At 35.5% G+C, this 23999-nt stretch overlaps 1 protein-coding gene across 1 annotated transcript in view; it reads right to left on the bottom strand.

The window, feature by feature from the left end:
• Window positions 1-13903: 13903 nt before the first annotated feature.
• LOC118837960 (cadherin-18-like) overlaps window positions 13904-23999 on the bottom strand; it is a 143117-nt gene continuing 133021 nt past the window's right edge. Inside the window, exons 3-4 of the mRNA XM_036745126.1 lie at window positions 18010-18129; window positions 13904-14070 (exon numbers count right to left, since the gene is read on the bottom strand). Coding sequence (XP_036601021.1) covers window positions 13904-14070; window positions 18010-18129 — 287 coding nt within the window. The remainder of the gene's footprint in view (window positions 14071-18009; window positions 18130-23999) is intronic.

The following is a 23999-nucleotide window of genomic DNA, read 5'->3' as shown; positions in this document are numbered from 1 at the left end:
AAAATAGGATACTTGTTTGCATTCCATGACATGTAAGAGATAAAAGAGAATCCACATAAAATTTCAGAGGGTCTGTTCAATGGTACAGATCAATCTACCTCAAGTGAACATTGATACTACCTAGGGAAGCCCACAGTGTATATTGTATTCTTCTCTCCTTTGTGTTTGCTTATTTAGAAATGTCTTTCTAGAAATCCACTTAAAATCTTCCTTCTGTCCCTGGTATTTTAAATATTATAGACCTTTCAGTCTGGTAATCAGTCTAATACCTGTTCTCTCCCATACCTTCCTTCAGAGCCTCTCAAACATTACGCTAGCTCTGGCAATGCATGCATCAACCTCATTATCAATGTGTACATCCCTGGAAAGTACCCTACTAAGGTAAGTGAACTTATTCACAGCATTCAAAACTTCTCCATTTGCTGTAACTGATGCTTCCATGTATGGATGGTGTGGTGGTTGCTGATGGAGCATCTGTGTTTTCTTGGTGTTAATTGTTAGGCCAAAATTAGCATAAGCAGCAGAGAACTGATCCATACTTCATTGCATCTTAGCTTCAGAGCCTGCATTGAGTTCACAATTGTCTGAAAACAGAAAATCATGCACCAACACTCCCTCCACTTTGGTCTTGGCTTGTAACCTTTTAAAGTTGAAGAATTTGCCATCAGTTCTGACCTTGATGCCGTGTTTGTCCTCATTGAAACCATTTGATAACATGGCTGAAAACATACTAAAGAGCATGGGAACTGTGGTGCTGACCTAATTGTTGTATGCCTGTGAAACCTGGACAGTCAACCAGCACCAACCATGCCAGGAAACCGAATCACTTCCATTTGAATTGTCTTGGGAAGATTCTGAAGATCACCTGGCAGTATAAGGTAACAGACACTGTGGTTCTTACTTGAACTAAACTGCCAAGCATTCAAACTCTGCTTCAGAGAGCACAACTCTGATGGGCTTGCTGCACTGTTTGATTCAAAATGTACACTTGCCAAAAAGACTATTTTATGGAGAATTCACACAGAGCAAGCATTCACATTGTGGTCAGAAGAAGCAATACAAGGACACTCTCAAGGTCTCTCTCAAGAATTTTGGAATTCATTGTGTGACATGGAAGACATTGGCACAGGGCTGCTCAGCATGGTGTGCCCACAATAGAGAAGGTGCTATGCTCTGTGAGCAAAGCATACTTGAAAAAGCTCAAAGGAAATGCAGGATGTGCAAGTTTGGAGTATCTACCAAATCCATCCCAAATGTTCACATGGACTACTTGGTAGAGCATTCTGAGCTCGTATTGGCCTAATCAGCCACAGTTGGACACATTGAATCTTGACTCAAGCATAGTGATATAATTTTGGTCCTCTTTGAGAATGAAGGAAAACAAGCAAAAATATTATAAATGTTCCAGCTTCATATATATGTGTGTATGTGTGTGTATATGTATATATGCATATACACACACATGTGTGTGCATGTAAATGTGTATATGTGTATATATACATATGTGTATATATGCATATATACATATGTGTATATATACATATATACATACATATATACACATATAGATATAAGTATATATAGTAAAATAATTTATCTACAGCTGGTTAATATCAAGATACACATCTACTATGTCAGCCTGCCAAAGATTTATATTAATTTAAAAGTCATGAATTATGATATTTTAAAGGACATTTGCCATGTTATCCTGAGATGATTTGGGGGGTTTTCATTGTTCTTTCCCTTAAATATAATGGGCTCTTCTTTGCAGAGGTGAGATGGGCAGCTATGAATGTAGATAATAGTTCATTATGTATTCATTATTAATACTACCTGCACCTAGCTTTATGTGACTAGAAATCATCTAACTCAAACTATATTACCATAGGATGCAGGCTAACCTCAGAAACTCCTTAGGGAAGCTAGAGACCTCTGTAAAGAGTGTTTAGATCTCACCCAGGTCTTGTTTGGGATCCATTCAAAGCTTGCATTTCGGGTTTCTTAATAGCTTGTATTTTGGCTTTGCTCACATTTTATTGAATGCTTATGCTTCCCTGCAGCTATATATCCCAACCCACCTTACCTGAAAGATTCCCTTTTCTGGAAACTGCCTAATGGCCTATATGCTACCAACCAGCTTCATGCCGTAGTTTGAACTCCAATTATAGAGACTTGGAAGCCACACCTTTTTCTGGTTCTCTCCTCCACTGAAACAACAATAAAATTCTTTCTAACTTTTACAGATTTTTTTCTTCCCTCAACCAACATAGAATACCGCATATAATGTTGAACTTGATTGATGTGTTGGTTTGTTTTGCTGAGATGCTTATTTTCTTCTCTCCTCTTTTTAATTCTTTCTTATAATGCATGTTCTCTGGGTAGGGGTGGGACTGAGATATGCTAGAAAATTAAGGTGATATCAAAAATCAATAAAATTTATTTTAAAAAATATATTGCCTGAAAAAGTGAACATACCTCTACTAATTTATTTATAATAAATAATAATAAGCTTCCCAACAAGGAGTCTTTGGAATCTCTAGGAGGAAACTACACAGGAATGTGAAAACTTTGATTTCCATTTTAACTTTTCTTTGATGTAAATTACTGTTTTTTTTCTGTTTTTTTAAATGAATAAAGATTGTGGGTTTGTTCTTATTGTGACTATCCCTGAAATATCATGATCAGCTTTCTTTCTTTTTTCCAAAAATGAAATAAAACATTTATCATGAGGTCAAAAGTATCAGAGTTGTACTGCTAATAACTTTTTTTGTTAGGATAAAAGAATCCATTTGAATTTATTTCACTGAAGTTAATCAAGTATGAGCAGAGAAAAATAGGAGGTATTTGCAATATTGCCTATAAAATGCTTTTATATCAGAAAATCACTAAGCAAAACCAATAAAATAACAGCAACTTTGGCCAACTTTTGGAATTTAGTCACTTTTTTCTTGAAAGCATAAATAACTCTAAAACTGTGAAAGGACAATTTAGATTATGCAGAATGGGAAATAACATATGTTGGAGGCAGATTAGAGAGCAGGAGCCATCAAATGGAAAAGGCAAAAAGCGTTCCCAGAAGATAGGTATGTGGCCTCATCAATGCAAGCACCTCCTTCAAGGATGCAGGTCTCCATTTTCGTGATATTGTTGGCAAGTGTGCATGTTGTAAGACATTCTTTCCAAGAGTCAATATTGGGCTCTTAAAGTAGGGGGAGGGCAACTAGGTTGCACAGCAGATAGAGTGCTAGGCCTAGAGTCTGGAAAATTCGGCTTCCTGAGTTCTAATCTGGCCTCAGATACTCACTAGCTGTGTGACCCCAGGCAAGTCACTTAATGCTGTTTACCTCAGTTACTCATCTATAAAATAAACTGGAGAAGGAAATGCTAAATCACTCTAGTAACTTTGCCAAGAAACTCCATATGAGTTCAAGAAGAGTCAGACAAGACTGAAAAAATAAAACAAAACAAAAAAAAAAACTGAACACCAAGAAAATAGTGAGAATTTGAAAGCTATCTACCTGATCCTTCTTTATTATTCAAAGATAGATATTTCTTTAGGTAGTAATACTACATTTGGTGGAAGGGGGATGTTCAACCAAACCTAATTTTGTGGAAGCTGGAAGCTGGAAGCTGGAAGCTGGAAGCTGGAAGCTGGAACCAGACTCTTGGCCTAGGCACCAAAACTTACATATTTCCATAGGTTTTGAGTGGTGCTAATTAAATTATTTCTGTATCCTGAACATTTTTGGTGTCTTGATTTATGAATCTTCACCCTGACCAAAAGATCCTGATATTTTTACCTGTTTCTTACCTTAGGGAGAAATTCATTTTCATTAACAAAGCAATGATATAGCTATAGTAAAACAAGAATGAAGTAAGGGAGACTACACTTGTTAGTTGTGTGACCAGGGACAAGTTGCTTTAGCATTCTACCTCAATTTCTTCATTTATATAATGGAAAATACAAATATTGGCATTACCTACCCCACAGAATTCTTGGAAAGGAAATACTCTGTAAAACTCAAAGCAGGATAAAAATAAGAATTGTTGGGAAGCTGTCATTATTCAAAAGATAAAAAAAAAAAACCTCTTCTAGACTTGATTTTGACCAATAAGTAGGACATTGTTGCTGAATTAAAAGAATCTTGGAAGGAAAAGACTATTTCATTCTAGACTATTTCATGATAATAGAGAAGGGGAATAAGGAGTTTGTGATAAATAATTAGCATAGTCTAACAAGTGCTCTAGATTTTGGAGAACTGAATTACACAGAGATCAGAAAAAGGATAAAGAGGATCCTACGACATGCTCTCTATAAAATCAGTCCAAGATAAATGAGATGATAAGCAAATTCTTATGATACAGATGATGCTGGTGAGAAAACAGATGAAGCTATAGAAAGAGCTAAAAATGAATACTTCAATGAATATTTTAAAATTAATCCTTTAATCAAGAGTAAAAAAAAATCATCAGAAATAACTCCTTTCTCAGTCTCCAAAAATAAGGTAAAAGCCTCCTCTAGAACCCATAAAAGCATTTAAGGTAACAGCACATACATTGGGCACAAGGCAACCTTTATTTCACTCTACAAACTACAGAAAATTCAAAAAACTCATAGGAGCACAGAAAAACACAGAAAACACATTGACAATAGCCCCAAAATAATTCACACAATTCTTTTCACTCTCCAATAAATTATATTTCCCCCCCATGGTCCTCTAGTTCTCCAGACTCGTAATGCTAGTCTTTGCTTTGGGTGCCCTAACATGGGAAAGAGATTTGAGGCTTTTAGACAGGCAGGACACTACAATTCCAGTGCTTCCTTTCACCCTGGAAATAAATAAGTACAGATATCCAGATTCATGATTTTATCCTGAGGGCTTGCAATCACTTGAAAGGGAGACAAATTTGCTCCTATATAAGAAGTAGTCCAACATTCCAGTGAGTCCCTCTTCACTCTAGAAATGCATATAGTTTCTCTCTCTCTCTCTCTCTCTCTCTCTCTCTCTCTCTCTCTCCAAAGAAAGGTTCAGACTTCTCTAAAAAGCAATTGCAATTTGAACTGCTAAATAGGCAACCTCATGTCCATTTTGCCCTCACTGTCTTGGTTCATTTTCCCCCAAAATCATTGCTTTAATCTCCAGCTTCTTAGTTGAGCAAAGGTTAAGGAGCTCTCAAAATTCCTCTGAAAAGCTGGAATCCAGGAATTCTTCTCAGCCTACATGATTTCTCTTTCCAAAGCTGCCACATAATCGAGAGTTTATTTTACACCCGTTGGCTGCTTGGGCCAAACATATGTGACTTCCTTGTGGTTGTGTGGTAAGACAGCCATTGATATCCCCTGGGATGGGTATTTTACAGTGTTAGAGAGCTGTCTGGTTCACTGACAGATAAAATAACTGACTCATGGTTAAACAGTTAACATGTGTCTTAGAACTTCCCCATTCCAAGGTCAGCCCTCTAGCTGCTGCACCACACTGCCTATGCTTTCTACCTGTTTCTTTTATCCCCCTTGAAATCAGCAGTCAACTTAACTTCAGTACAAAATGTTTGTCTGTCTCACCCTTTTATTTTTTTAGTATAAAAAAAATGTGACAGGGTAATGCTGTGTAAATGGATTAAATCACCAGTTCTTTCAGAAACAAACCTGGGTATGTTCCTTTAAGGGCAAACCATCCAAGGTGGAGTAAATTCAGGGCAATCCCTTCATTTGAGGTTTAAGCAACATAGTATAAAACTAATTCTGGAATCCAAGCAAAAATGTCAGAAAGGGTTCCTATGACCTTTCTTAAATGCCAAATGAAGTCATTTTCCTTTTTTTATAGTCCTCTCTTATCTGTAAGTCAGGAACTGCTTAAGGGTCCCTTGCCTGAGGGTAAGATTTTTCTCTCTCTACAGATTCCATCTCTCATTAACCAATATGTCATAGTCTTAGTCTCAGACTCATTTCCAATAAATGTTTCTAAAATCCTAATTCTTTAAGATTTTTGCATTTCTAATGTCCCTTTGGTTACATTCAGAAAGAATATTCTATAAATTGTATATACTATCATGTGCTATTATTTTAATGACATTTTATGCGTATAGCTTCATAGTATAATCAGTAAATTAAAATTTGTTAAACCCTATTAAGAGCAGTAGATTTGGGGCCAGAGGACTTAAATTCAAATCTGACTGCTATTTCTTTCCTACGGAAATTTGGACAAATCATTTAGTCTCTCTCCCTGCTTCAGTTTCCACATAATATAAAAAGAGGACATTGAAACAGATAACCTCCAAGACTTATTCCAGCTCTATATCCTGTGTTTTATAATCCTAAAATTAAAAACCCCATATGTTCTACAGATGTGTCAGCCAATAATTTTAATTCTTGACTTTTAACAAAATATATTAAATCACTCTAAAGGAAAAAATAAAAAAAATGTTAAAAAGTACAATCTCTTTTAACATCAGTAGAATGTTGCTCAACCCCATAGAACTAAACTCTGACCTATGAACCTATTTGAAACTTCAGGTGACAAAATAAGGATCCAAAATGATCTTAGGAAGCTAGAGAAATGACCTGTATTTAATGGGATGAAATTTCTTAGAGATAATTTTAAAATTTTAGGTTTGGTTTAAAAAAGTTAAGATCCACATTAAATTCCAAATAAAAAAGGGTGGGAAGAATGTTGCTAGATAATAGTTCATGTGAAAAATAAAATACAACAGGAGTCACTTAGTGTAATGGGTGAACCAAAGAAGCAAAAGTAGTGTTAGCTGCACTCATTGAAATACTGTGTGTAGACATAATGACTTTGTCTTTGGCCCTGTCAGAAAACATCTAGAAAATTGAATTCAGTTTCCTGGGAAGTACTGACAATCTGTAGTGTATCCAGAGAAAGGTGATCAGAATAGTGAAGGTAGTCAAAACACAGTCATCTGAGAAATGATAAACTATAAAATGTAAGAACCTTGAGAGTGAGAATTGTTTCACTTTGTCAATGTTTTGTCCATATATCTCAATGACTGACACAAAATAGGTACTTAATAAATGGTAGTTGATTGATTTATTAAACTATATAGGTTGAGCATAGAGATGATAATAATAAGATAAGGGAAACATGATAATGGTCTTAAATTATATAAGATGCTATGAAATAAAAAAATACTTAAGAATAATGGGTCAAAGTTGTCAAGAGGCAGATTTTGTCACAATATGAGAAACTAACTAAAATTTTTCAATTTCCAAAAAAAAAAAAAAACTGGAATCCTCTGCTTGTGAGGTAATGACTTCCTGTGTTTAGGATTGTTCAAAAAAGAAGCTGGATAGTCAATTACTGGAAATGTTAGAGAAGAAATCTGTGTTTTGGTTAGATGTTTGATTGGGGTCATATTTTTGCCTTTCTTTTTATTCCTAGTTTTCATCACAGTGCTTGACACATATTAAGTGCTCAAATACTTCTTGACTGATTAAATGACACTATGGAGTCCACAAGGACAAAAAATTTGGAGGTTTCCATTATTAAATAGTCACAACACATTGGCTCCCATTGTACTTGAATTAACACATATGTATAACTACTTATGATTTAAAGATGTAATGATGTATGCTTACAAACATATACCCACAAACAAAGGCTCACATTTTCCCCTCATGTATGCCTACAAAAAACAATGTATAACTGATCTTTAAAGATATGAAATTTTGTATAGTGTATTAAATGGATTATTACCTCATGATGCCTTCAATGCTTCTATAATTAGGCAGTTTGTATCTCATGCTAAAGAAATGGAAGGAAAATACAACTACGAATAGATGTGTAATCATAATTTACAATAGTAGAAATTTTATCTTTTCAAAAGAAAGTGAGCTTTCTTACAAGAAAGTCTTTAGCTAAAAGTCATTACAAAATTTGAACAAATTTTGAAATTTGTACAAATTAGTTAGAGACATGCTTTTTCAAAATTATTTTAAGGGAACAAGGTTAGCTATACTTTCTACGATATCCCATTCCAAAATATAAATGAAGCAAAATCAAAGTTTATGTACCACTTTGACCCTTAGTGAGCCTCCTTACACTAAGGAGCAACAAAAAAGCCACTAGGGAGCTCTTCTAAAGAGGCAAAAAATGATTCGTCTCTTCTTTGCAATACATAACTACCAGAAGTAAATACTGTGAATCAAAGTTTGACTTTGGTAATCCAACCCCTCTTCCAATGTTCCCTGTCCCCTTGCAAAGTTCTCTGTAGATAACTATCATCGGCTCATCCCCCATCAATTGCATTCTTTCTTCTTATTCAGTCCTGCAATAAATCTAAAAATAACAGCAACAACAGACATAATTGCAAACAAAAGAAATCAAAACCCTTTTTTGAGTCTTTAGCCCTTCCTGACACCCTTAGCACATTCTGAGCAACAGAATTCTGAGGAATCCTCTCATGTCTGAATTCTCTCAGCTTCCCTCCATCATTTAGCCTAATTGTACTTTTTGTTGTTGTTGTTAGCTCTAATCACCTGTTTTCATGATTTAATCCCTCCTACCTTCATTAAGAGTCAGAAGTGACTATTAATGCTAACAGGCTGGCATTTTTACAAGTATGTATACATTTCATATAGTGAGTCAATATTTTTACTGGGTGCAAAATTGAATAAAAGGAGCACAATAATCAGGTTTTATTTTCCTTTTGAAAAATATTTAGCCCTTTTATTTATTTATTTTTTGTTGGTAAATGGCATTTTATTTTTTTTTAAATTTCAAATTTATTTATTTAACATATTTAGTTTTCAGCATTGATTTTCACAAGACTTTGAATTACAAATTTTCTCCGCATTTCTACCCTCACCCCACTCCAAGATGGCATATATTCTGGTTGCCCTATTCGCCAGTCAGCACTCCTTTCTGTCATCCCACTCCCCTCCCATCCCCTTTGTCCTTCCTTTCTTGTAGGGCAAGATAAATTTCTACATCCCATTGCCTGTGTATCTTATTTCCTAGCTGCATGCAAAAACTTTTTTTTTTTGTTTTTGAACATCTGTTCTTAAAACTTTGAGTTCCAAATTCTCTCCCCTCTTCCATTCCCACCCAACCTCCCTAAGAAGTCAAGCAATTCAACATAGGCCACAAGTGTATGATTATGTATAACCCTTCCACAATATTCATGTTGTGTAAGACTAACTATATTTTGCTCCTTCCCAACCCATCCCCCTTTATTGAATTTTCTCCCTTGACCCTATCCCATTTGCAAAGTGTTTGTTTTTGATTACCTCCACCCCCATCTGCCCTCCCCTCCATCATCCCCTCCCCCTTTTTTATCTTCTTCCCTCTTCTTTCCTGTGGGGTAAGATACCCAACTGAGTATGTATGGTATTCCCTCCTCAGGCCAAATCTCATTCCCCCCTCACCTGCCCTCTCCCCTCCTCCCACAGAACTGCTTCCTCTTGCCACCTTTATGCGAGATAATCCATCCCATTCTATCTCTCCCTATCTCCCTCTATCAATATATTCCTCTCTCATCCCTTAATTTGATTTTATTTCTTTTAGATATCTTCCCTTCATCTTCAACTCACCCTGTTTCCTCCCTCTCTCTCTCTCTCTCTCTCTCTCTCTCTCTCTCTCTCTATATATATATATATATATATATATATATATATATACACATACATATATACATACATACACACTCACATATACACATATATACATAAACATATATATATGTGTATATATATGTGTGTATAAATATGTGTGTGTGTGTATATATATATATATATATATATACACACACACACATATATATATATGCATATTCCCTTCAGCTACCCTAATACTGAGGTCTCATGAATGATACACATCATCTTTCCATGTAGGAATGTAAACAAAACATTTCAACTTTAGTAAATCCCTTGCAATTTCTTTTTCTTGTTCTTTTTCTTGATTACCTTCTCATTCTTCTCTTGATTAATGTGTTTGAAAGTCAAATTTTCTATACAGCTCTGGTGTTTTCACTGAGAAAGCTTGAAAGTCCTCTATTTTATTGAAAATCCATATTTTGCCTTGGAGCATGATACTCAGTTTTGCTGGGTAGGTGATTCTAGGTTTTAATCCTAGCTCCATTGACCTCCGGAATATCGTATTCCAAGCCCTTCTATCTCTTAATGTAGAAGCTGCCAGATCTTGGGTTATTCTGATTGGGTTTCCACAATACTCGAATTGTTTCTTTCTGGCTGCTTGCAGTATTTTCTCCTTGATCTGGGAGCTCTGGAATTTGGCGACAATATTCCTAGGAGATTTCTTTTGGGATCTATTTGAGGAGGCGATTGGTGGATTCTTTCAACTTCTATTTTGCCCTGTGGCTCTAGAATATCAGGGCAGTTCTCCTTGATAATTTCTTGAAAGATGGTATCTAGGCTCTTTTTTTGATCAAGGCTTTCAGGAAGTCCAATAATTTTTAAATGATCTCTCCTGGATCTATTTTCCAGGTCAGTGGTTTTTCCAAGGAGATATTTCACATTGTCTTCCATTTTGTCTTTCCTTTGTTTCTGTTTTATAATATCTTGATTTCTCATAAAGTCACTAGCTTCCACTTGCTCCAATCTAATTTTTAAGGTATTATTATCTTCAGTGGGCCATTGGACCTCCTTTTCCATTTGGCTAATTCTGCCTTTCAAGGCATTCTTCTCCTCATTGGCTTTTTGGAACTCTTTTGCCATTTGAGTTAGTCTATTTTTTAAGATGTTGTTTTCTTCAGTGTATTTTTCAGTATTTTTTGGTTCTCTTTTAGCAAGTCATTGACTTGTTTTTCGTGGTTTTCTCGCATCCTTCTCATTTCTCTTCCCAATTTTTCCTCTACTTCTCTAACTTGCTTTTCCAAATCCTTTTTGAGCTCTTCCATAGCCTGGGACCAGTTCATGTTTTTCTTGGAGGCTTTTGGTGTAAGCTCTTGCACTTTGTTGACTTCTTTAGGCTGTATCTTTTGGTCTTCTTTGTCAGCAAAGAAAGAATCCAAAGTCTGAGACTGAATCTGGGTTCGTTTTCGCTGCCTGGCCATATTCCCAACCAACTAACTTGACCCTTGAGTTTTTCAGTGGGGTATGACTGCTTGTAGACTAAAGAGCTCTATGTTCCACATTTGGCGGGATGCACCAGCTCTGCCACACCAGCAGTCCTCCTTCCCCAAGAACCCCCAAACCGGACTGGGCTTATATCTTCAGCAGGCTGTGCACTCCTGCTCTGATCCGCCACTTAATTCCTCCCACCAGGTGGGCCTGGGGCCGGAAGCAACTTCAGCTGTAGCTGCCCCACCTCTGCTGCCCCGGGGGCGGTGGCCAAACCTCGAACTCCTTCCACTCCCACAGCTTTTCCCACTAACCTTGTCCGCTGTCTTTGGTGTTTGTGGGTTGAGAAATCTGATAACTGCCGCAGGTCACTGATTCAGGGTGCCAGGGCCCGTTCCTCCCGGCTCCTGGTCTGGTTGGTCCATGCTGCTCACACTGGGCTCTGCTCCGCTCCACTCCCAGCTCCCAGCTCCCAGCTCCGTGTGGGATAGACCTCACCCAGAGACCATCTAGGCTGTCCTGGGCTGGAGCCCTGCTTCCCTCTCCTGTTTTTGTGGGTTCTGCAGTTCTAGAATTGGTTCAGAGCCATTTTTTATGGGTTTTTGGAGGTACTCGGCAGGGAGCTCACGCTACTCCCTGCTTTCCAGCCACCATCTTGGCTCTGCCCCCGGAAATCCCCTATTTAGCCCTCTTAATTACTCCAAGTGTTTCTATGAAACCAGGGCCCTCCCTTTTTATATAAGATAATGTTATGGTAATGCTGCAGGGCTGTGAGTCAAGGAATACCACAGTCTCCAAAGACATGTATTAGATATAGGTATCCACATTTAATTGCAGTATATATAAGCAAAACTAATACCTATGGCAATAGAAACATATGAATACGCATATGAGTACATATGTGGAATGGAAAGGTTGGGGTGTTGTGTGTATAAACACATACCCATAACCATTTCTTAAACAGTAACTGTACTGGCTATATATTATATATGTATCTATACCTAGTAGGTAGATAGGTATGCATATATACACATGTATAACTTAAAACAAACCTTTTAATAAGTTTGAACAATAAATATTGAAAATTTAAAATGTTATTCTTAAAACTGATGTGTGTGTGTGTGTGTGTGTGTGTGTGTGTGTGTGTATGGAGAAGGCAGGGCAATTGTGGTTAAATGACTTGCCCAAGGTTACACAGCTAGTATGTCAAGTGTCTGAAACTGAATTTGAACTCAGGTCCTTCTGACTCCAGGGGTGGTGCCCTACTCACTGTGCCACCTAGCTGTCATATATATGTGTGTGTGTGTGTGTGTGTGTGTGTGTGTGTGTACACACACATATATATATATATATACACTTCCATACATATGCACATATATATATATATATATATGTGTGTGTGTGTGTATGTATTGAGATTGTTTTATAATTCCCTTTGGAATTGTTTCCACCTCTTTGAAGCAAAGAATATTATTTGGGAACAAAATTTAAGTTAATTTAAAAATACCATTAAGAATGAAAAGATGAGAAATAAATTCCAATTAAATTGCATTATAAGTCTACATTTTATAATATTTTAAATATTATTACAAAAATAGCTCTAGAATATTTGAAATATCTCAAGGGAAACAAAAACAAGCCAACATGATAACTTATATCTTCAAATGCTGTCCAAACGGGGAACAACACCATTTTAGATTAAGTGGAGAAGAATTGTTTGAAACAGCTGTCACTGATTAAGAAGGGCTTAGCCATCAAGAGCAGTGACTCTCAATGATGATCTTTTACTTTTTTATACTATATGATAGAAATCGGTCAAGTGTAATAATGTCCTTTGGACACTCAATGGAGGGTGTCAATGAGTATCTTTGTATGGAACTGAAAGCTAGGTCTTCAAGGTCCTCTCTTTGCATAAGCATAATGTATACAATTTATCTATGGAACTTTTAAAATTACCATTTGAGAAAGGATAAGGTTTCACAATTAACAATTTTTTTTTTACAAAATTTAGCAAAGTATGATGTACAATTTTAAAAAAATAAACACAATTGCATTATATTATGTAAACTTACGCATTTATATCTAAAATTCCTTAATAGCTGTATGGAACAGTTACCAACTAACCTCTGTCATCTGCAATATATAAATAAATGTGTCATCTATAGCAGTTGTGACAAGGCTTGTCAGCTGTGCTCATCGTGAGTGGTGTTGTCAGATTCATTATTGCTATTAAGTTTCTGAATTAACTCAACTTATAAACCTAAGAATAAAATCATATCCCCTAGTTTCATTGCCACCAAGTACTACCAAATTCTTGTCAATTGTTGGCAAAGTATAGAATATCAGAATTAGAAATCACAATACAGTGAAATCCATACTGATTAATAAATAATTAATGTATATAGAAGAACAAGAGGTATTTTACTAAAGATAAGTGGTCAAAAGATATAAATAGGCATTTTACAAATAAAAAAAAACCAACAACAGTTCTAAGAAGTGATCAAAATAAGATAAATTCAGAACAAAATAACCCTGTTGTTCCACCTCACACCCATTAGATTAGCAAAAATGACCAAAAAAAAAGCAATTGTTCTAAGTGTAGGGGAAAGCTAGCTTAGTGATTCACTGCTGGTGGAGCTGTAAGTCAGTTATTCCTTTGCAGGCTGGACTAGATGCTTGAAGTGACACCATGCTTTGTGCTTAAGGTCTGAACCATACCATTGCTGCTGTATCCGGCTTCTGAACTTCCTCCTTTCTTGCTACACTGTCCAGAGTCTCTCTATGCTATAAGTAAATCTTGTTCTCATTCTTCGCTGGATCTGAGACCTGAGAATGGTTAATAGGCAACAAAGCTGCCACTTGACATTACCCCCATCCCAATGCCTCAGTGTGGTTCTGGGGGTACCCCAGGGCAGGTGTAGGACTTCCTTTAGTGCTGGTGTGCAGCCCTTCCTTGGGCCCTGGAATGCTTCTGCCACATGATCTTACTTCGACTTTGTCCCCAGTTTCTGCAGACATCTTTATCTGCCTTCCTATGTCAACATTGACTGGCATAACTCATTCAGAATTTCTTTATTATTATTCAGTCTGGTGCCTGTAGATTTGTCTGGAGGTGTTATGGCTCAGCTGCATTGCTTCTTTTTATTCCAACATCTAGGTGGGCATCTTCTTCCATAATAACTTTTTAATGGCACGATACTTTTTGTTGTTTGCTCATATTTGTAGCATATTTCCTCACTTCAAGCTTTATGTTAGGGTTGGGCTCTGCAAACTTCTGGAGCAGGTGTCTAAGCTTGTCCTAATACTTTGTTTTGGAGTATTGAGTATTGTATTACTCCAGGATCTCTGAGACATCTTAAGATGGGCACCTGAAAGTTTTCAGTCATCTCAAAGTGATTTAATTAAGGTTAATGTCTGATTTGTGCCCTCCTGGTTTGAGCTTTGCAAGTTCTAAATGGGGTTTTGGGTCTACATAACAATCTTGTACACTTATAACTGGTGAGAAGTTCCAGTAGACTTCTGCGGGACTCAACCACCATAAACAGTTCAGAGTGACAGAACTGTAGGTTCACCTCTGGATTAAATTTCCTGTGCCAAGTATTCTACTGCAGGATACAGATTGAGCTGGAATCTGGAACAGAGATTCCACACAATTTCTGGGGTCACAGACACATAGCTATTGCTTGCTTTTAAACTTGCTCCTTGTTTGGTACACAACTTCAAACCTTTAGATGCTTCTCAACATGGAATGACACCTTTAGATTCAAGTGCTTTCCTCAGTCAGCCCTGGAACTAGGCTATAAATATCTGCCTCTACTTCCTGCTACTTACCCATTTTGGTTCAGCTCTTCTAATCTATTTATTTTAAGTACAGATTTGATAGGGACATTATACAACTGACTTTTAAAAATGATGTTTACAGTTGAACAAAGCAACATGAATACCATAATAAATTTTGAACTAGTCCATAGAAAAGGTACTTAATATTTTTTGATCATGGATTTCTTTGGAAGTCTGGTAAAGCTCCTAGAGCACTCCTTGGAATAACATTTTTAAAGACATAAAATAAGATATATAGGATTACAAAGAAAATAGTAACATAGAAATATAGTTAACAAAACATTAATAAAACAAATTCATAGACCCATATCTTTAATACTTTTTAAAAACTTCCATATCAACTAATGTCATAGGATATACCCCAATAGCCATGTGTTTTTATGCTGTTTTCATTTTAATACCTTGAAAACATTATAGCTTTGAAATAACAGTATATCAACAAAAGAAATATGCCTTCATTCTAGTAACTCCTATTCTTTCAGGAGAAAGATGTGTATACAGCTAATGTACAGGATTTGGATGAGGACTAACTTGTCTTTAAAAATATTTATCTTTAGAGTGGAAATGCTTATCTTTAAAGGGCACATTAGGATCAGTACATTTCATTGCATTGTATAAATTTTCTTTATTATGTGTATTTAATAGATCCTCTGCTATAGTCTGACCGCAGACTAGCCAAACATTTCCCTCAACTGACAAAGTACAAAAAAGGGACAAAAAACAAACAAACGCAAAAACCTATTTTATTATGGACACTGTATAATTAGCAGTAGAGATATTTTGGTTTGGGTTCCTTTAGCAAAAAATGGAGGGGTGTTATCTGTGTGTGTTTATGTGTGTGTGTGTGTATGTGTGTGTGTGTGTGTGTGTGTAAAATAATAAACCAGCTTTTTTAATATATTATAATAATATTTTGAAAACATGTTTTTGAAGAAAAAAATTGTACTTAAAGACATATTAACTTTGAAACTGCCCTTTACATAGAGGAAATCAAAGATTAAATTTATGTTTGATCCTCTTACTACCGAAGGACAGTAGACTATGTCCCTATTTCAGTTGTGTTTTTTATAAACCTCTAGAAAATATATATTTGCCTGAAGAGACTTATTGCTGACAAGATGGAGTCTTCATTGTTACTGTTAGAATTTGTATATGATATAGTTATGCCTGGCATTTTGGCATTAAGAGCACCATTTTTTTCTAGTTTCACTCAACAACCTCCCCCATTGACAGTCACACTCCCTACACTTTCCTCATACTTAACAGAGCCGCCCTCAATGCAAAGGATACAATTTCATAATTGAGAAATAATGCCCACCCCTTTAAAAATTTCAAGGTTTTTCAGTAATTAAAAATGTCCAAATAAAAAGTAGGATAGGTTAGCATAGTGGGCTTGGAAGAAGGAAGTCTTGCCTTCCTATCCAGCTTCTGTTCCTCAGAAATTCAGTGTAATTGAACCTTAAATTTGAAATGTAATTGGACCTGCAATGATATTGAGTTCCCTTCCATTACTGGAACTTCCCTAGGCTGTCTAAATCACAGATCCTACTCATAAAATAAGTTTATACAAGTTTATCATTAATATTCCCCTCTTTATAAAAGCTACATTTGACTTTAGATCCCAACTTGCATTTGGTGTCATATAGTTTTATGAAGCATTTTTTCCCTTGGAAGCTTAGTTGGGTGCAATAATGCGTTGTATGCATATATAAAGCATGAATCGTGTGCACAAATGTGCTAGGTTCTATGGGTGAACAAGATCTTATAAGACATGGTCCTCACAAAAAAGAGAAAGAAAAATCTTCCTAGGTTCCCTGAATGTCATTTGTTTTCTGATAGGCAGCTGATTGGAAACTAGCTATTTCTTATAAGATTCTTAGGGATATTTAGGCAAAAAAAAAGAGTTACACTGCATTTAAGACACTTATTTCCATTTTTGCTTAGGAAGCTAAGTTGAGTGGATCTCCATGACCAGCTCGTACTTCTAAAATAGTTAGAATTCCTTGAATACAGTTGCCATTGTCACTTCGTTATAACCTCCCAGAATTTATTTTCACAAAAGTATAATGATGATAACATCTTCCTTGATTATTTCACAAAATTGTTGTGATGGTATCAAGAAGAAAAAGAAGTGGACTTGTAATTAGGAACTGTGGCTTCTAGTCCTGTCTCTACTACAACAACATTTGAAATTGGGAAATCAATTTGTCCACTTAGACCTAAGTTTCCTCTCCTATTCAATGAGAGGACTAGAATAGTTGATTTCTAAGGTCCTGCCTAGCCACAAATTTCTACAATTATATGAAATGTGATAATGTGACTTTTGAAAACCACAAAGTACTATACAAATGTAAGGCAACATTATAGTAATTTATTGGTTGGGGCAAGATGGGAAAGAAAGCATAGAATCCTATCTCCTTAAATGAATTTATGGATAACTTCCTGCTTTTGATTCACGAGCCTAATATCTAACTTTCTGAGAATTTTTTTTTTCCCATTTCGATCAGTTGAAATTAATTGTTTATTTTATTTCCCATAAAAAAGATGTAAGAAACTGATTTCCTGGAGAAATTAAATTGTTAATTGCAATAAGTTCTCACTTAAGGGATATTAGGATACATACACACATACACACACACACACATACACGCACATATGCACACAAAGTAATGGAAAATTTGTCCTTCCCCACAACTGAAAACATACTAGGAATGATGCATCTAATAAATTCTTCACTTTCTTTGGCAGCAATAGTCTGACAAATGTAGACTACACTCCTCTTCAACTTAGAGATTCACATTATAGTATAGTTCAAATTCATTTGGAAACACAGACAATTCATTTAAAATTATACCAGTAGCATTTTATGGCATTCTGATTTTTTCTGGCATTAGGACAGATAAATAACCTTATCTAGGAAAAATCACATCAGAAATACAAATAAAGTTAACTATAGAGTTGAGAGTCTTCAGCAATTAAAATCATGCTAGTATGAAACATTATTTTTAAGTATTACTAAAAAGTAGATGGCCAGCTTATTATGCCTAGTAGAGGAGAAGGTTTCAAAGAACAGAATGCGAGTTTTTTTTCCTAATCCAGGCCAAAGGATATAATGAAGACTGAGGACCAACCTGTTTTGGGATCAACAGAGAAGTATGGCTGTCCTTGAAGAATACTATATACCACCCGAGCACTATTTCCATAGGTTGGGTCATCTGCATCTGTAGCTGTCACTTGTAGAACAGAGGTACCTGTGAATGCAAGAAAATATAATTTATTTGACAATGGTATTCAACATAGAATAATTTATGTATATAACATATGTTATCTCTAGAGAGTCATAATACTAAGAAACACACAAATGTTTCTCAAAAGTTACTCCTATTAGAATATAGCCCTTTTAAGTAAAATCTCATTGCTCATAAGAAATCTATGAGCTGTCTAGAATTAGTCCAGTTATACAATTCAAGGATATGAAGAACACTCAAGGCATAATTGTCAAACCTATTAAACTTCAAAAATTAAAGGAGACCAACTATGGTATTTGGGATGAAAAGAAGAAGAGAGTTCTGCCCAAACACAGTCCAATTTTTTTCTCAGCATTTGCATTTCCTTCAAATATAGTCAAACTTCATTTTTAAAGCAATGAACAATGATTATGATTTAGTTATATTGAGGGTCGAATCATAAACTGTCTATATACTGGTTTGGGTGTGCATTTCTCTCAGACTAATACAGAAAATGAAACATAGCTGTCAGCATTATACTTCAATATGATTAAAAAACAGTCCTAAGACAATCACATCTGGTCATTTCTTCTTGTTTTTGATCTTTTCCACTTAGCTGCCAAAAGGCTGTGATAAATTTAGTTAAGAAAATCAGTATAGTAAAAAGAAAGTTATAATGCCTAGATTTCAATAAGATTTATTTATTAAACAACATACCTTCATTTTATGTGAGGAAAACTTCCTAACAATTAGAGCCATCCAAAGTGGAATAGGCTATCTTTATAAGTAATGGGATTTTCATCACTGGAATGTAAAATCCTGAATGACTAGAAGCCAGATAATCAATTGCCAGGGATGTTTTTGTAGGGACTCCTGTTTAGGTACAGAATGGATTCAATGACCTTGAGGTCTTTCTAATTCTGAAATTCTATCGGTCTCTCAATTGTCCTAATCTGAAAAACAATTGCTTGGGCATTATATGTAATACACAGCTACAAGTAATACATTCTTTTTTTTTTCTTGTGGGGTGGGAAGGATAAGGGGTGCAATATGAGATTTCATTAGATTAAGGGATTCTTTCCTGGTGATGAAACTCTCAACCAATTGTCTTCCATTCTTTAGAAATCACAGAGAATTCACTTGGGACCCTGGGAGGATAAATGACTTGCTAAGAGTCACAGACATAGTATATGTAAAAAATGGCACTTGAATCAAAGTCTTTCTGATTCTAAGATGACCTCTCCATCCACAATGCCACATTGTTATTGTTTCATTAGTCATAATATTTTGAATAATAAACAAAAATCTAGAATTCTCAAAGGGTGAGATAGTGGATCATCTCAAACTAAAGAGATCATAGGCCAAATTTTTCTCACCTAATGCATGGCTTCATAAAGGTCCTTATTCCAAATATTTTTAAATTAAAAGATGTGGGGGATCATTACGAGAATAATACACCATGACCAGGTAGGATTTATTCCAGGAATGCAAGGCTGGTTCAATATTAGGAAAACTATTAGCATAATTGACCATATCAACAACAAAACTAGCAGAAACCATATGATCATCTCAATAGACGCAGAAAAAGCCTTTGACAAAGTACAACACCCATTCCTATTAAAAACACTAGAAAGCATAGGAATAAGGGGAACCTTCCTCAAAATTATAAATAGCATCTACCTAAAACCATCAACAAGCATTATTTGTAATGGGGATAAACGATGCATTCCCAATAAGATCAGGGGTGAAACAAGGATGTCCATTATCACCCCTATTATTCAATTTGGTTCTAGAAACATTAGCTGTAGCAATAAGAGAAGAAAAAGAAATTGAAGGAATTAGAATAGGAAAAGAAGAAACTAAATTATCACTTTTTGCAGAAGATGTGATGATTTATCTAGAGAATCCTAGAGAATCAAGTAAAAAACTACTTGAAATAATAAACAACTTTAGCAAAGTTGCAGGATATAAAATAAACCCACATAAATCCTCAGCATTCCTATACATTACTGACAAAGCCCAACAGCAAGAGATAGAAAGAGAAATTCCATTCAAAGTTACTGAAGGCACTATAAAATATTTGGGAGTCTATTTGCCAAGACAAACCCAGGGCCTATATGAACATAACTATGAAACACTTTTCACGCAAATAAAATCAGATCTAAATAAATGGAGAAATATCAGTTGCTCATGGTTAGGCCGAGCTAATATAATAAAAATGACAATTCTACCTAAATTAATCTATCTATTCAGTGCCATACCAATCGAACTACCAAAAAATTTTTTTACTGAGCTGGACAAAATAATAACAAAATTCATTTGGAAAAACAAGAGGTCTAGAGTATCTAGGATATTACTGAAAAGACATGCTAGAGATGGTGGTTTAGCCACACCAGATATTAAACTGTACTACACAGCAGCAGTCATCAAAACTGCCTGGTACTGGTTAAGAAACAGGGGTGTGGATCAGTGGAATAGGATAGGTACACAAGTAGGTGAAATCAACAAGTTTAGCAATCTACTCTTTGATAAACCCAAAGAAGCCAGTTTCTGGGCTAATAATTCACTATTTCACAAAAACTGTTGGGAAAACTGGAAAAAGGTAGGGCAAAAACTGGGAATAGACCAATATCTTACACCATATACCAAAATAAAGTCAAAATGGGTTCATGATTTAGGAGTAAAAGTTGATACTCTAAGTAATTTGGGAAAGCAAGGAATAGTTTACTTATCAGATTTGTGGAAAAGTAAAGAATTCAAGACCCAACAAGAGATAGAGAGCATTACAAAATGCAAAATGGATAATTTTGATTATGTCAAATTGAAATGTTTTTGTACAAAAAAAGCCAATGCAACAAGAATTAGGAGGGAAGCAGAAAATTGGGAGAAAATCTTTGCAACTAGTATCTCTGATAAAGGCCTCATCTCTAAAATATACAGGGAGCTAAGCCAAATATATAGGAATACAAGCCATTCCCCAATTGAGAAATGGTCAAAGGATATGAACAGGCAGTTTTCAGAGGAAGAAATTAAAGCTATCTACAGGCATATGGAAAAATGCTCTGGATCGCTGCTGATTAGAGAAATGCAAATCAAAAAAACTCTTAGATACCACATCTCTCCTGTCAGATTGGCTAAAATAACAAATCAGGAGAATGATAAATGCTGGAAAGGATGTGGGGAAATTGGAACATTGTTGCATTGCTGGTGGAGTTGCGAGCTGATCCAGCCATTTTGGAGGGCGGTGTGGAACTATGCCCAAAGGGCTATAGAAATGTTCATACCCTTTGACCCAGTAATACCACTTCTAGGGTTGTATCCCAAAGAAATCACGCAAGCGGGAAAAGGACCCATATATACAAGAATATTTATAGCGGCTCTCTTTGTGGTAGCCAAGAATTGGAAATCAAAGGGATGCCCATCAATTGGGGAATGGCTGAACAAGCTGTGGTATATGAAGGTGATGGAATACTATTGTGCCATAAGAAATGGGGATGATGCAGACTTCATAACAACCTGGAAAAACCTACACGACATAATGCTGAGTGAGCGGAGCAGAGCCAGGAGAATGTTGTGCACAGCCACAGATATGTGGATTCCGTGAGGACCAACCCTGACATACTGCGCTTCTCTCAGCAACCTAAAGGGGCAAGGACAACTCCAGGGGACTCACGATGGAGAATGCTATCTTCATTCAGAGAAAGAACTGCGAAGTTTGAATACAGACTGAGGCACACTACATGCTCGCCTTTTCTGCTTCTCTTTTGTTTTTGTTTTTGGGGTTTTTTTTTGTTTTTTTTTTCTTGTTTTTTTTTTTTTTTGGTTCTGTTTCTTCTTTCTCATGATTCATTCCATTGGTCAAAATTCTTCTCCACGACTTGACTAGAGCATAAATTAATTCAATGCGAAGTTATACATGACAGTTATATGAGACTTCATGCTGTCTTGGGGAGGGAGGGGGGAGGGAGGGGAGAAAAACTGGAACTCAAAACTATGTAGAACCGTGTGTGGTAAACTAAAAATAAATAAAGAAAAAAAAAGATGTGGGGGAAAAACCTCTTGCAAGCCAACATGCAACACTGTTACAGTCAAGATTTAATTATCCATAATGGTGTTAACAAAAAGAATGAAATGTGAGCAATATAAAGTGATAGATGATTTTTTAAAAAAGATTTTTATTTGCCTCTGGGAATCAATTCAATTAAATAAACATTTTTTTTTCTAATTTGTCCAGATTACTATGCTAACATTGACAGAAAAAATTTGCAAAAGACATATAAGCGGAATTTATCATCTACAGCCCAGTGGGGGGTGGTTGGGAAGGGGAAGGGAAGTAATGACAGAAGCACAAATAATGACAATACAGAATAGTATTTAACACATCAATTAAGAGATGTAAGAAAGATCCTGTGTGATTTTTGAGGGTAAAAAGTAGAAAATCCATTACCAACTTGGGAAGTGGGTTGGGTAAATAGGAAAGGGTATGTTCAGAAAAGCCTTCCTAGAATAGGTGGCATTTGTTTGATATATGCTTTAAAACCAGAATAGTAATTTAAAAGGAAATAGAAAGCAGGACAAAGAGGGGGAGAACATTCCAAGAAAAAAAATAGAATTATCAAGGCCATAGAGTTAGCAAATAAGAGAAATATGTTTATAAGGACAATGAATAATACACTTCTTTCATTCAATCATTTACTTCCTTTGCTTCAGCTCTCATCTCCATAATATATATTATATATTATGTTATATATTTATATATATATACATTATTTGTATATTATATAATATACAGTAAATAAATAATATAAAACATTTATATACTATATGTATAGATATATCTCTAACATATACATTATATATACATATATATTTCTATCAACATCTCTGATAGGTTCTGAGAGTCAAGCTAGGTAACTATAGCTTCAGAATGAAAAATACAATTATCAATGAGATTTTTAACTTAGATCTTCCACCAATAAGTTTACACGTATATAATAAAGTTTTGCTGAAAGACTCAATCTTGCTGTGAGAGTTCAGGATTGTAGGGGAAAGACTGGTAGAGGCTGTTGCATTGGTCTGATATTTGACTCAAATCAAGTTCTGAATTGTTGAATATAAAATTAATTTAGCTTGCTTATAGTTCTTCATGTAATGCTAGAGAAACCAAAATGACCCATTAACCTTACTTGAACAAACTTAGTTAGACTTTTAGATGCAATACCACATATTTTTACCCCTTGATCAGCTCTGTTTAATACTAATCTTTATGTAGATTATTTCCACCTCAACATCAGATAGCTATATATTCAGTTCTAGTCTCTCTTCTAAGCATAAGATCAGCATCATCAACTGCCTCCTTTATATTTTAATCTACATGTCTAATAGATACCTCGAACTTAATATGTCCAAAACAGTACTCATTATCTTTCCCCAAAGCTACTCTCTTCTATATTACTGTATTTTATTCAAAGGAACTACTATTTTTCCAGTCACCAACTTTTGATTCTTTGGTGTCTTTGGCTCCTTGTTTCCATCCTACATTTCCAATCAATAGCCAAATCTTCTTATTTCTACCTGCATAATATTCCTTGAATGCTTCTCCTTCCTTCTACTCACATAGCCCTCATTACCTTTTTCCTAGAATGTTATAATACCCTCCTAATTGGTTTTCCTGATTCAAAAACCTACTGTCCTCAAAATCCATCTTCCTCATAGCTGCCAAGTGATTTTCCTGAGTTTGACCATTTCTCTCTATTATACAATAAATTCTGATAGATTCCTACCTCTAGAATCAAATATAAACTTCTTTGTTATTCATTTAGCAACTGTTCTCCTCCAATACTTCTTGGACCCATCCTATATTTCTAGTCTATATTTCATACCTTATTATACAT

Source organism: Trichosurus vulpecula, chromosome 1 (genome assembly GCF_011100635.1).
Source record: "Trichosurus vulpecula isolate mTriVul1 chromosome 1, mTriVul1.pri, whole genome shotgun sequence".
NCBI lineage: Eukaryota > Metazoa > Chordata > Mammalia > Diprotodontia > Phalangeridae > Trichosurus > Trichosurus vulpecula.
Note: the sequence above shows the minus strand (reverse complement) of the source record. Positions and strands in the feature narration are given on the sequence as shown.